Here is a 14027-nt window from a genome sequence, read left to right on the forward strand (position 1 = left end):
GTTTTAATAGGAGTGACTTAGGACCAGAGCCATCCCTGGTGCAGAATGCTCTTCAAGGACAGGTAATTTAAGAGCTGCTGTACCTGATGACCTGGTTATTTTACTGCAGGGCTGGTTGCTATATTGGCAGGAAGTTACCAGTGCAAAATACCCTGTGCAAGACCAAAGCCAGGTTTGTTACCAGCCCCAAAGACAACATTTTTGGTTGCTTGGTCTTGGGAGCCTCCTCTGATATGTCCTGGCCTTATTATTTCCTAATTATTCTGGTAACTGCAGTCACTGATGTGAAAACATTTCCTTAAATCAAACTTAGATGTCACTGCCCAGGGGTGCATGTGCAGGTGCATTCTCTCTTTAAAGCTGGTCCTCTTCAGCACCAGCTACCCAGGCAGCAGACTGGAAACACAGTACAGCACTGAAAGGGTTGCATTTATTGTAAAGAAAGCAGGGAGTGATATTCCAACAAGCTGCACAGTGATAAACCCACCACTACCAAGGCTTATGGGTCATAAAAAACAAAACCAAACCCAAACCCCAGCACACCATGGTGTAACACAGGTACAGCTAAGCACAGCAGTTCCTGACCCCACACCCCTGTGCTGTCCCCACGTCACACCTGGGACCAGAGCAGCTGCTGTGAAAGGCTCAGGACAGGTCCTGACAGCAAGCACCATTGGAGAAGCTCCAAACACACAACTGAAGCTACACTCTTCTGTACAACTACCAAGAGTTGTGCCTTTTTTAAATTTTATTTTATTTGCAAAGTCAATAAAAATCCACTGTTAGGAACACAACAGAGAAGAATGCTTCATTTGAAAAAAAAAAAAGATGCAGAAGGCAAACAGGAACAAAACCAATTTAGTAGCACTACAACTACATGAAGAGTCTGGGGAAGGGTGGCCCTACCACATCCTACCAAGTGAGCTGGCCAGGGAAACAGATGCAGAATCTACCTCACCAGGACAGCTGAGCCTCTAGCTCACACAGTATTTAATGCACAGCACCTGGGCAGCACACAGCTACTGTGCAGCAGTGCAGGTGTCCTGCCTGCCCTGTGGCACACCACGGCAGTCAGCTGCATGCAGTCTAGAAGGCAAATCCTCAGCCTTGTCAAAATCCACAGTCAGAGGCTATGAAGTATCCACTACTCTACAGTTTTCTACCACTTACCTTGAAGCAAATTTAAATTTGGGATGGACTTCTTTTTTTTTTTTTAATACTGGCCTATAAAATCTGTTGCTAATCAACCACCAAGGCACCTAAGTAAATTCACAAACATGCCCAGCTTTACCAGTCCAACACAGTTTCCACACCTGTGCAGCCACACCATTTGCACTGATGGGCACTGGAGCACAACCACCTGATGGAGCTGTTCCACCCTGTGGCAGCTGCTCTGTTTGTGAATTCCTTCCATGAGGAAAACAGCTCAGCAATGAACACCTCTGGCTGTCAGGCCGAGGCATTCAGGCACTGGTATCAGCAATAAAGGTGCTGCAGCTCTAGAAGAGCAGCCCAAGGGAACACAGGGCTCACACAACACCCGGGCTCAGAGTTGTGCTTGACCATCTGCACTAGGAAAGCTCTGCTTGAAACCTCTCCCCCCTTCCCCTGGGCAGTTCCTGGAATCAGTTCACAAGACAAAAGAAAACCCAAACCTCCCCTCCTCCACCAAGCACACAAACTAGGTCTCTTTAAATACATTTCTTGTAAACACATTATGCTAGATTTTTTTCATTAGCATTTGAATTGCCTTTTTTTTTTTTTTAAATCAGGCCAGCTGTAAAAAATGGTAATTTTGGCCTGCTTCTGCTTTATTGACAATGCAGTGTTTCCTCACACACAATATTCTGCAGCCAGGTCCTGCAGCCAGCTGTTGAGCAGAGCCCAGCAGGGGGTTCAGGGGACACCTCAGGAGCTGATGACATGCCCTGACCACGTCTCGTGCTTGGTGCCAGGGGCCAGGTGAGTGATCACCACCTCCACTGCCTGCAGCTTCTCGTTCTTGGGAGGGATGGTGCACATCTTGTAGGTGACCTCGTCGCCCGCCACGGGAACGTACTCGCCTTCAATGCTGTGGAGGGAAGCTCCAGTTAGTCAGGAATCACAGAAACCCTCGTTCTCTTTTGCAGCTTAATGAATCTTTTTATCATAATGGTTATCTTCAATGCTCAAAGTACTTCAGGGATTTTATAGAGCCTGTCATGGATCAAAGTCTGAGGTTGATTTTGGTCGTCTTGAAGTGAAATCCTATGAAAATACTATAAACACCAGCATCGCCCTAAAAAAATCAACCAGCCACAAGAAGTACAAAATAAAACCCAATGAAAGCCACAAAAATCCCCACTCTAATCTGCTTTAAAGAATACTCAGGTGAGCCCAGGCTTGGACTGAGAACGGTGCACCAGCACCTCACATGCAACAGCACTAGAGGGCAGGGCTGCCACTGGCTGCCACTGGCTGCCACTTACTCTGGGGATATGGGTTTTAAACTAAAAAAAGTTGATCTCTTTTTGGTAGGTTTTTTCCCCCCCTACTTCTTACTTAAGCTTTTGAACTTTCAGTTTGGTTTTCTTTTTTCATTTTTTTTTTTTTTTCTTAAAAGGAATTGCACCACGTGGTGGCAATATTTTACCTTTAGGTTACTCCACCATAACACAGTTTGTGGTATGAAATAAAAAAAAGAGCCCCAGTGAGACTTGGTATCAAATAATTCAAAATTACTTGCTGTGAGAAAAGAGAGTTTCTCTCTCCTGATGTGCTAGCCTGCAGAAACATTCAGCCAGCACTCAGGGAGATTTCCAGAAGCCTCCTAGAAGACTCCAGAGTGATGCCAGGGGATGCTGGAAGACCTGCACTGTGCATTTGTGTTTGGAATCAGTGGGAGATGCCAAAAGGGCTTCACCTTCTGTTCAGAACAATGATGAAACAGAGAACTGCCAACAGCCCTCCTCACCTCCACCCTGTGCCTGAGATCAGAGCTTTGTAATAAAAATCCCAGCATGTGTCAGTGAGCATGGGCAGAGATTCCTCCCTGCTGCATTGCCATGAGGCTCTGACAGCACAGAAGATGCCACTCCACCTTTCCCTAAATATCCCTACACGAGCCCATGCTCAGCTTCCCCTGGCCTGACAGCTTAGGCTCTACACTCCTCATTGATGGTTTTCAGTGTTTCTCAGCAGAATCTGCCTTTGGGAACAGATCAACACTAACAACAAATTCTACTGAATACCTAACTGCTGTGACTTGCTTGTGAGCTCCTGTTACAGTGGAGGTAAGATTGGGGTCCAGGAAAGAAAAATCAAAGTAGTTTAGCCCAGGAGATTGTAGTGCACCACTGAATTTGGCATTTGCCCTCTCTGACAGCACACTGGGAGCATGCTCACCCGACCCAGGAATGTTACCCCATGTTTCTGTTAATAGCAGGGATCTCTGATTTTAGCAGTGCCCTTTATATCCCCTCTCATTTTGTGACCCATTATTCTTAGAGTTTTTCTATTGCAGGAAAGACTGGCAGGACTGATAGGAGGTGCCAGTTCTAACCTCACATCAGAGTTTGCTTCTCCTCACAGTTCTGCAAAACTTCTCCAACTTCATTGCCAGCACTGCCTCTCCCAACCCTTCCCCCTTTGAGGGCTCCTGTGTGACTCCAGCTCTGCAAGGGCTGCTCAGGGAGCTGGTGCCAGGATCTGGTGAAGCAGGAGCAGCCCATACCCAGGAACAGGACAGGGGAACCAGGCATGTACAAGGGAAGCTAAAAATGACCCCTAAATCAGGACTTCTCCCATGGGAAACTCAACAGAAAAGTCATTGTTTGCTAACTGATTGTATCAACATGATATCGAAAATGCTGCTGTATCTAAATACAAATCTAAAGCCTGCTAAGAGGAGTTAAAGGCATTCCCAAGGCTGTGGCTTGAAATGCATGTCCTTCAAACTCTATTTCCCTGGAAATACCTCTATTCCAGAGCTGCCTGTGACTGTGGCAGTCAGACCCAGGAGGGCACGTCCTAAGCTGAACCCTTCAGAGCAATGCTTGGGAAAATGGGAGTAAATTGAAGGCAGAAGAAATATTTACAGCAGAATCAAGATAAAACCTCCTTCATCAGACCTGACAGCCCTTTCCAACCCACACAGGCTGATCTGAGTGACCTTTATCTACTCCCAAAGCCTCCAGGCCATCCTGTCAGCCCAGCCCAGCATCACACTGGACAGGCTCTGCTCAGCTCCCACATCTGACCTTTGCTGTGGCTGTCCTCTCCACTCACTGCCTCCATTCATGCCCCACTTCCCCCAGTTCCAGCAGGGTAAAGATGCTTTCAGGTGTGAAGGGATTTGCACACTCAACCCTTACTGTCCTTCCAGGAGCAGAAACTAATTTACCTTTTCTAGTCCCAAAGGAATTTGCCACCAAAGACCCAGAAGTTTACCCTGATTTTGAAACAGCAGATTTGCAGCAAGGATGTGCTGGAACCTGAGGAGGGGACATAAAGCCCCAACAAGAGACACAGGAAAGGGTTGGAAGAATCAAACCACAAGTGAAAATAGGAATGGCACATTAAAAAAAATGACATCACCTTTCCTACTGAAACCTCTTGAATCTTGAGGAACCTTGATCCTTCATCGCAAAAAAATAATACAAACAAAAAAGAAAAGAATTGTTGCTATAGAGCTAAACCCACTAAAAGTAAAGCAGCATCTCCCCTTGGTGCTCCAGCCCTGCACGGAGCAGGAACAGTCACCCCTGCACAGCCACCAAACCAAACGGATGCCCTGCCCAGGAAGGGATCTCAGCTTTGGCTGAAACATCTTTTTTTTTTAACAAACAGGAACTTTACATGTTTTTTAAAACCTCCTGTAAAACAGGATAAGCCACAGTCAGTAAAATAAACATTTGAAATCTGAAAAAGTAGGTAAATACGGTGAATGCAAAAGGAAAGTGGATTTGCAGTCTCCTGAAGCACCAATTCAAAAAAGCTTTAAGCTCCTGAAAAATGGAGATAAATTAGGTACCACTTGAATATTCAAAATCAAATAAGGAAGAAGTACAGCTTCAGCATTAAAAAAGATGGGTATTTTGTTAGGGTATGTTTTGTTTAAAATTGAAATATGAACATGTACCTGGACAGGTTCTGGTGAGATGTGTGCTGCAGGTACACTGGCAACAAAGTGATTCTGGTTTTCCAAGAAATCAGCCCAAGTGAATGAGTACACACACACACAGAACATGCCTAACACAGCACACACTGCAGCCAGGGAGAGGAGAAGCCAAGGCCAGACTGCAGGACACACTCAGCTGGCACTGGGAGCCAGCACATCCCTCAGCCCTTGGGAGGTGACTGGGCCCTGGGCTGCCAACAAAAAGAAAAAAACAAAAATATTTGTTGACCCACATTTCTTATGCTGAATCATGAGCTAAATACTCATGTTCCTTCTACTGAACAGATCAGATCATCCCAGAATCTGCAGAGCCCTGAGCATTGCCCAGACCAGACAGGTGCACTTTTCTCTGCTAGAGAGCATTTCTTGCAGGGCTGAGCATTATGCTGACAGCATCAGAGCCTTTCTTGGTTTCATTACTTATCCAAGCTGACACTACAAGTGACTGGAGCTTGTGATAAAACCTCAGTCAACCCCAGCATGGCTTCATCTGATCCCTACTTTGTTCTCTCCTCACTTGTTGAGGTGACCCTACCCAGCAGGGCCAGGCCTGTCCTTTGCACAGCTGTGTATAAAGGTTGTGGCCACACAAACATCTCCAATTCCATTTTCTGCTTTGGCCTTTAAACTTTCCTCCCACAGATCAGATATTCTTTTGCCTCCTGCAGATTTGTGATCACTAGCTATTCTTGGTGCCTAACAAACAGGAGATCATTAGCTCACTGCCCCCAGGGCACACGAAAAGCAAGAGGACAAAGGTCTGCAGCCTGAAGTGAGTGAACAGTGTCCCCTGTTTGCCACCAAAAGCTGCTGCTGGGACAGACACAGACTGACTCCAGCCCTGCTATCACTACATGTGATGCTTGGAAGCAGAAACAAACAGCATCCAGATTGTGCAGTGCTTCTGGTGGCATCCAGAAAGAACAATGTGATGGCACCCAAGGTGATGAGATGGTGGCACTGGAGGCAGAGCCCTACACACAGCTGGGGGAAGATCATCCAGCAGGAAGCAATTGTCCTAAGCACTGGGCAGGAAATGAACTGGAAAAGACCAGAGAGAGTAAACAGAGTTCTTGGAACAGACACAGCCTACAAGAGATACTCTGTAAACAATGAAAGTTACCTGGAAAATTTGGTAAAGGAAGTTAAATGTGGATTTTTTTTTGATGTTACCTATTGATTAAATAATTTTAGATCTGTATTTTTTACTTTCACCCTACATATATATTAAATATTGATCTAGAGGAATGTGGAGGTTTCCAGTACTATTGGAGTACACTTTCAATTCAAAATAATGAATATCAACATACCTGGGAATCTTAAGACACTTCAAATTCAAGCTAAAAATAGGAAATGCTTCCCTGATGTTAGAGTCAGAGTGGGACACAATAGAGTGAGTTTTAGATTATCCAGCAACTCCCATTTCCCAGCTCAGTGCCAGGCTGGTATGGTGGAGCATTTTATCCTGCACTATTTTTAGGGAACTGGGAGGTTATTAGGAAATTACCTAAATAAGGAATGTTCTAGTTCTTCCTTCTCACAGCTGCTATTCATATTCCAGGACTCTAGTTAAACCTCTTGGGACAAAGCCAATGTCACATGGAGACATTTTTGAGCAAGAGCTTTCGGTGAATTCCGAGCCTTGCTGGTCACCAAGCCTCCCTGGGTGACACCATGGGGCACACCCATGGGGCAGTGGGCTCTGATACCTCCTGGGCTCCTGGAAGTTCATTTAACACCTCAACACTTGTCTCAAGAAACCTGTGGGGTTTTTAACAGCAAGATACAACAGAATAATGAACCACTGTGAGTTGCTAATCCCAAGTGCCCTCCCATGTATGCCCCGTGCACCCAGCAGGGAAGGAGCAGTGACCTCATGGAGCTGGCTGGCAGGGGCAGGGCTGGCTGGCAGGAGCAGGGCTGGCTCCAGGAGCAGGGCTGGCTGTCCCCACCAGCCACACTGGGACTGGGACAGACCAGTGCAAGAGGCTCAGACACTGGGGACTCCCAGCAGTTAACATCCAAGGTCTGTGCTCCAGGACTGCCCTGCTCTCTGTGCTGTTGCAATGAAAACTTCCCAATTCTCTCCTGGTTCAGTGGATGTACCATCCTCTGGCCCAGTTCACTGGGTGGTGGTGTTTGAATCCCCTGAACATTCAGGGATAGTTACGGCTCCACACCTACTTCCAGCAGCTAATTCAAGCCCAGCAGCACAGCACATCCCATGGGAACAGGAGAGAACTTCCCAAGGATCCTGTGTGAGCTCAAAGACAAAGAAGACACCAGTCCCTGCAAACCCCCAGCCTGGATCCCCTCACAGTCCCACCTACTGAGGGCATTGGAAAGCCAAACCCAGGGCAGCCACATCCTGTGCTCACTGAGCACCAAGAGCCCCATCCTTGAGCAGCCACTGTCTGCAGTGCCACTGCCTGGCTGATAGAGTGCCAGCCTTGGCTCTGACCTTTACAATTTGTATGATTTAGGGGAAGATTCTGGGAAGCCTTAGCTACAACAATGACCACAGCAACCTGACTCTCCTGCACGCACCACTGCAAAGTGCATTTTCTGAGCCAACTGGGGGCGTGGAGAACCTTTAGGAAAAATATTATCCTTGTTCTATTCTTTTCCAAACCCCTCTTGAGAAAGATCTGGAATTCTGCTGCCTCTCCTTCCTGCCCCAGACAATCTACTAATTGCATACACTTCACCCTGCAGCACAGCATCAGAAAGGGAGCACATCAGGAAGGTTGTGTGCTGTCCAAAGCACATAAGTCATCCAGTATTCTGAAGGCAGTCAGAAAGCTGAGATTTGGCTTCCCAGTACCCCCAGAGCAGTTGGTTGAAGTCAGCAGAAACTGTTTTGCTGGTAGATCACACAAAAGCCAGAAAAGCCAGAGATGTTTGTTCTCTCAGCTCAGATTCAGCTCTCACATCATTTAGAATTATGAGGCAATTTCCAACGCATATTGTTCCACTCCACCAGAGGAACAGCACCAGAGAGAAGCCAGGAGATGTGGCATTAATGCTTTGCACCAAACAGTGATCAGGCAGAAAATCAGAGGAAAGGAAGGAGCATGAAAGATGATCTCTCCATGGACACAAACAGCTCAGAGCCAGCTCCTTGGTGCACAGGGACACAGCTGGGCTCTCCCTGCAGGAAGATGCAGCTGACAACATCTGCAGCACAGCCAGCAGCTGGAATGCAACAGCAGGATGGGACCATCCCCACCTGGGAGCCCAGCCAGAGCCCTCCAGTGTTCAGCACTGCTGAGTTACAGACACTGCAGGCATACCCTGAGATCACAGAGTGCACAGGTAAAGCACAGCAGGCTCAGGATCTCCCTGGGGACTCGGGGTGCTGTGTGTCAGAGGCCCTGGGGGAAGCACAGCACCATTCTAAGGGTCAGGAATGCAGCCTGAAGGACAGCCCCAGCCCAAAGGCCTCTCTGCAATGCAGCATTTTCCCCTTCAGAGCCAAGTGCTGGCAAATTGCAGAAAACCCACAAGCACTACATATTTTTTCTCTCTCATTAAATATGCTGCTTTTGCAAAATAAAATCTTTTCAAAAACCAAGAGTGTGGTCATTCATCTGTCACTGCTCTCTGGTGAGCCACCTCCTTGCCTTGCCCTTGCAGGTACACAGGCTTCAGGCCAAATCCCAGATAAATACCAGAGCCTGGAGCACAAACCCATCTCCACTCCCAAATGCACTGGGAAGCAGAAGAGTGGGTGCAGAGCTCTAACACTTGATCTGCTGCCATGGGCTCCCACCTCAGCATCCCTCAGCACCCAGCTGGGAAGGGAAGCTGATGTGGAGCTGTCTGTCACAGGGACCTCAGGAGCCAGCCCTGCAGGGAGCCCCTGCTGCTCTCTGGAACATCCCACAGCTACAGGTGGAACAGCAAGAGAGAGAGGGAGGCCACCAGAGCCACTGGTGTCAGTGACAACACACCAGGAGTGTGTGTGAGAGCTGACTCACTCCTGGGAGGGAGCACGAGCAGGGAGGTGGCACACAGGGGGATAAAGCTCTCTCACTGGTGCTGTAACATCACCATCGATTTGGTGACAGTGGATCATCTTACAGGCTGGTGGAAATGAAAGCACTAACAGTTGTCATTTCACTATTAAAAATGTAATTATGGGCTTTTTAAAAAAATCACTCCAGGCAAATGAATTTGCCTTTGCTTCCTGCTTTCCAGAGATGTTATCTGGAATTACTATCTCAGTAACTCCTCTGCCTCCATGCTTGCCAGCTAGGGGGTTATATTCACTACAGCAAGCATACTTTGTGTTTGTTCTAGAGAGGAGTGAAATATGAATCTGAGAAAAACAAAACCTTATCACCCCAAAGAGCCATGACATTTCCCTAGCACAACTATTTATACCAAGCTGAGAACTGTGTGCAGTAAGCAGGAGGAAGCAGGACTCACTTGTACCCAACCAGTTAAAAAGAAGTGGCTCCACACGAGTGCTATCAAACACCAAAACAAATCATCCCTGCAGCCTTCAGAGCCACTCACTAGAACAAAGCAGACAGAGAGCACCTTTCAGAAGCTGTGCTGCCATCCAGCCAGACCCTGACAGGCTGGAGAGCTGGGCAGAGAGCAGCCTGAGGTCCAGCAGAGGCAGTGCAGGGTCCTGCACTGGGAGGGACAGCCCCAAGCACAGAACGGGCTGGGCTGAGCCTCTGCAGAGCAGGACCTCAGGTACTGCTGGGGACAAGCTGACATGAGCCAGCAGTGTCCTGGGGGCCAGGAGGAGCAGGGGGACCCTGGGTGCATGGGGAGGAGTGTGGCCAGCAGGGCAGGGAGGACAGCCTGCCCTGTGCTCAGTCCTGTGGGGCACACCTGCAGTGCTGTGCCCAGACCTCAGGGCAGGAACAGGAGCTTCCAGAGAGCCCAGCAGAGGCCACAGAGATGGTGAGGGGTCTGCAGCACCTCTTCTGAGGAGAAACTGCAGGAGCTGGGCCCGTTTGGTTTGGAGAAAGAAGACTGAGAGGGGATCTCATTAGATTTAATTACCTCAAAGGCACTTGCCAAGAGGATGGTGCCAGACTCTTTTCAGCAGTGCCCAGCAACAGGACAAGGAGCAATGGCCATAAACTAAAGCACAAGAAGTTCCACTCCACCATGAGGAAGAAATTCTTTATGTTGAAGGTGACTGGAACAGCTGCCCAGGGAGGGGGTGAACTCTCCCTCTCTGGAGACATTCCAAGCCCACCTGGATGCATTCCTGTGTGACCTGCTCCAGGTGACCCTGCCTTGGCAGGGGCATTGGACTAGATGATCTCCAGAGGGCACTTCCAACCCTAACAGTTCTGTGATCCCCTATTTCTACCCACATCTCCAAGTCCAACACAATAAGGCAGCTTTGTTGCAAGTTCCACTCATAAAACATGTCTGCACAGCCACATTCGTGCACAGATACGCAGAAAATTTTGCAGACATCAAGTGAAGCTTTTGAATGCCACATACATTTGACTTTATTTTTGGGCTAATGCCATCCTAAGTGTTGTTATTATCTTACAGAAAATAAAGAAGCTCACAGGAAACAGACATCCCATCCTATGGAAGACATTTTCACTAAGGTGTAATCTCACAGCTCCTCAAAGCATAGGGAAGAAAATAATTTAATTCCTCAAATTAAAGCTTTATGTTGAAAATCATAATAATCTGCAAGATAGGCAGCTGGTTTTAATGCTTAAAACCTTCACTAATCATCACAGCTTAGTGATGAGCACAGAGGAACAGTCTATCTTGGCAAATCCAAACCAGCATAACCATTTTATCCAAGTTCCTGAAATCCCAGCTTTTGGGAAGAATTCAGGAGAAACAATCCGCTTTCATTTCATGAGTAGATGCCTGTACCACACTGGGACAGTGAACAGACTAACATCTGTCTCACACACAGATTTAACTGAATAAATAGGTGGAAAATAATCACTTGATAGACATAAGGAGGACTCAAAACTCCCACTGTGCAAACCAGAGTCACTGGAGTCCCCTGAGCCACAGGCCTGGTTACAGAATGCTGCCACTAAAAGCAATTCCAGTTAATAAAGAGCAATCTATCAAATTGACTGTGAAATAAACTGAAATGAAAGGCATTACTAATTTGTCCTTCCAGTGTTGCCTTGCATCAGAATTAAGACAGTGATACCATCACCCTCCAGCACTAAAAGCTGTTTCCAACAACTCAAATATACTCTAAGTAATTAAAGAACACAATGCGCTGAAACCTTCAGTACTTCAATAATAGCACTTTTCACTAACAGGTTGAGGCAGAAACATCAGCTATTTTTGAAGTGAAGCTCTGAGACAGTACCTACATGTGAAACATTTAAAACAGTGGCCCATTCCTGGTACAACAGAAAAACTGCTGTTGGCTTCAAGAGAGCAGAATTGACCTAGAGAAGCTGTGAAAACACAAAACACTTCAGTCCTACACGATCCATATCAACCAACCTTGCTATGATGTTTCTGAAAGAGCAAGGAAAAGAGCCTTTGAACACACAGTTTCTGCAAGAAGGGCATGGTTTGCTTGTGGAGGTGGGAGGGGAAGTGAAGGTCCATTCTGAAAGCCAAGTCAGGCAAGCAGCAGGAGGGGCTCAGAGCCAGGTGTGCTCATAGCAGGAGGAGATCCCAGCGAGGCAGCACTGGAAAGGCTGACCATGGCTGGGGCAAAGCCTCTGCCAGAAAGGCACAGGTGCTGCCAGCAGGGTACAGGGCACAGGAGGTGTCCTGCAGGGAAAGCACAGCATTCTGCAGCACACACACGGAGCTGTGGGACACTGGTGTGAGCTCTGGTGTGAGCACCACTGAAATGACACGGCCGAGGACAGACAGAGCCAGGATGGTGCCCTGGGGGGCTCTGGGTTGTGAGCTGGTGAGCTGGGGCTCAGGCTGAGGCTGTCTGAGGTCCCAGAGCAGCTCTGCCCCTCTCAGCTCTCACCTGCTCCATCCTCCCCAGTCAGGGGTGGTACGAGGGCACAGCTGGGTGAGGCTGGGGGAGCAGAGCACCTCCTGTGCCAGCAGCACAAACACACTGAAAACACCCCAAAAAGTGTGGCTGCCATGAACTTGCACAGCCTTGGTGGCTCGTTCAGTGGTGCTTTAGGATGGAGGCAGTGGGTGGTGGGAAGGGGAGGGCAGCACAGCACGCTGAGGGCATGGTTACTCAAATATAGCTCATGTATTGATGGCTCCCAGTCAGAGCAGCTTGGGAGCAGCTGGGATCAATCCGCCAACAGCACAGCCCACCAGAGGGGACTCCTGTCACAGGGGCCTCACTCTGAGCACCAAAAATCCCAGCACACAAAGTTATTTTGGTAATGTCATTTGGGACTTCAGCATAGGAGACATATGGGAGTGTTAAACAGGGAAACAGAAAATCCATCACTGGAGTTTCTACTGACTGGAGGGGAATTGAGGGCAGGAGCACCTTGTGCACACAGAATCAAGTCCTGGGTTTGGGCCAAGACAGAAAGATGTGTTGGGCCATAGGACAGGAACCTGAAAAAGCAGTTCACATTTTGTACAGACAAACAAAACAGCAACCCCAACCAAAAAGTAATCTGCAGAGTTTTAAGAGGAATAATTTCACATAACTGAAGAAAATTTTACTGAACTAATTGGAAGAGAAAATGTACAGGGGAAAAAACAGGACCGAAAATAGACAGTTCTTTAAAAGGAATTCATTAGAAGGCTGAGAATTCATGTTTCTGCAAGAAGGCTGCTGTAACTGAACCCCTGCTGATCAGTAACTGTATAGGTCAGACTAGATGTTCACAGTTAAATTTTTTTAATTGTGACATAGGAAATGCTATTTTTACTTTATTCAGGAAATGAGGAGAAATAGTGCATTTACATCAGACAAAAGAGAAAGGAGATATTAAATGACATTTCCTTGGGTTGAACACGAGTCAGAGCACTGAGCCTATTTGCACCCATGAGCCCCACAAAGCTTTGGGTTGTCAAAGCCCATGGTGCAATAACATTCCAGAAACCTGGAGGACAGCCAAGCGCTCCTTCTCCAAGGACACGTGCTGCACACACAACCAGGAAAGACAGCTGGGGCAATGTGAGGAGGGTTGGTAAGGCTCTTGTTGACTTACCACTGGATAACCACTCTGAACAACAAATAAGGATTATACAGATTCAATACTGTGAACAACAGGTAAAATAAAACTGGTGATAGATCCAGAAGAGGTTATGGGAGAATAAACATTGAGCAGTCTTAGCACACACACCCTCAGAGCCAACACTGGTCAACATCTCAATCTAGGAACAAATACTAAAATTGCCCATTAAACCCTGCAGATTAGCCAGGTCATAAACACCAAGGGCAGGGCAGGTGTGGGGTGTGCTGGGCATTCCTGGGCAGGCAGGATGGGATGTGCTGGGAGTCAGGAATGCAACCCATGCTGGGAATGCCAGGGCTGGACCTGGGACTGCTCCAAACTTGGACACTGCAGAGGATGCTGAGGTCACAGCAGGTAAGCAACTCTGCAAAGATGGGGATAAAGGGCTAATGTGATTATGGGATGTACAGGAAGAGAAACAGAGCAGAACTGGAGGAGATTTTATCTCCTTACACTGAAAGTGTGTGTACAGTGTATAGTCTTAAAATTATACCTCAATTCTTCAGTCTCTTTTCTAAGTATGCTGCAAAGACTGGCTTAGACTGGAGAAAAATTCTCAGCAAGGGACTTAGAAAGCTTTATCTGCTTAGTTTATCAAAAGGTAAATTCAGAGGGGGTGGTTCTCAGTGAGTTCAAGACAAAAAGGGCTGAGGTACTAATGAACCCTTTAAAAGAGAGCTTTAACTATAAACTGCTCACAACCTAAGCTAGATAAATTCAAGGAAGTA

General features: G+C 47.4%; 1 protein-coding gene across 1 annotated transcript in view; it reads right to left on the reverse strand.

Moving 5' to 3' along the window:
• Window positions 1–408: 408 nt before the first annotated feature.
• Window positions 409–14027, reverse strand: part of CARHSP1 (calcium regulated heat stable protein 1) — a 33905-nt gene continuing 20286 nt past the window's right edge. Inside the window, exon 4 of the mRNA XM_033074544.2 lies at window positions 409–2071. Within this exon, the coding sequence (XP_032930435.1) occupies window positions 1909–2071 (163 nt within the window). The 3' untranslated portion in view covers window positions 409–1908. The remainder of the gene's footprint in view (window positions 2072–14027) is intronic.

This window comes from Catharus ustulatus, chromosome 16, assembly GCF_009819885.2.
Source record: "Catharus ustulatus isolate bCatUst1 chromosome 16, bCatUst1.pri.v2, whole genome shotgun sequence".
Classification (NCBI taxonomy): Eukaryota; Metazoa; Chordata; class Aves; order Passeriformes; family Turdidae; genus Catharus; species Catharus ustulatus.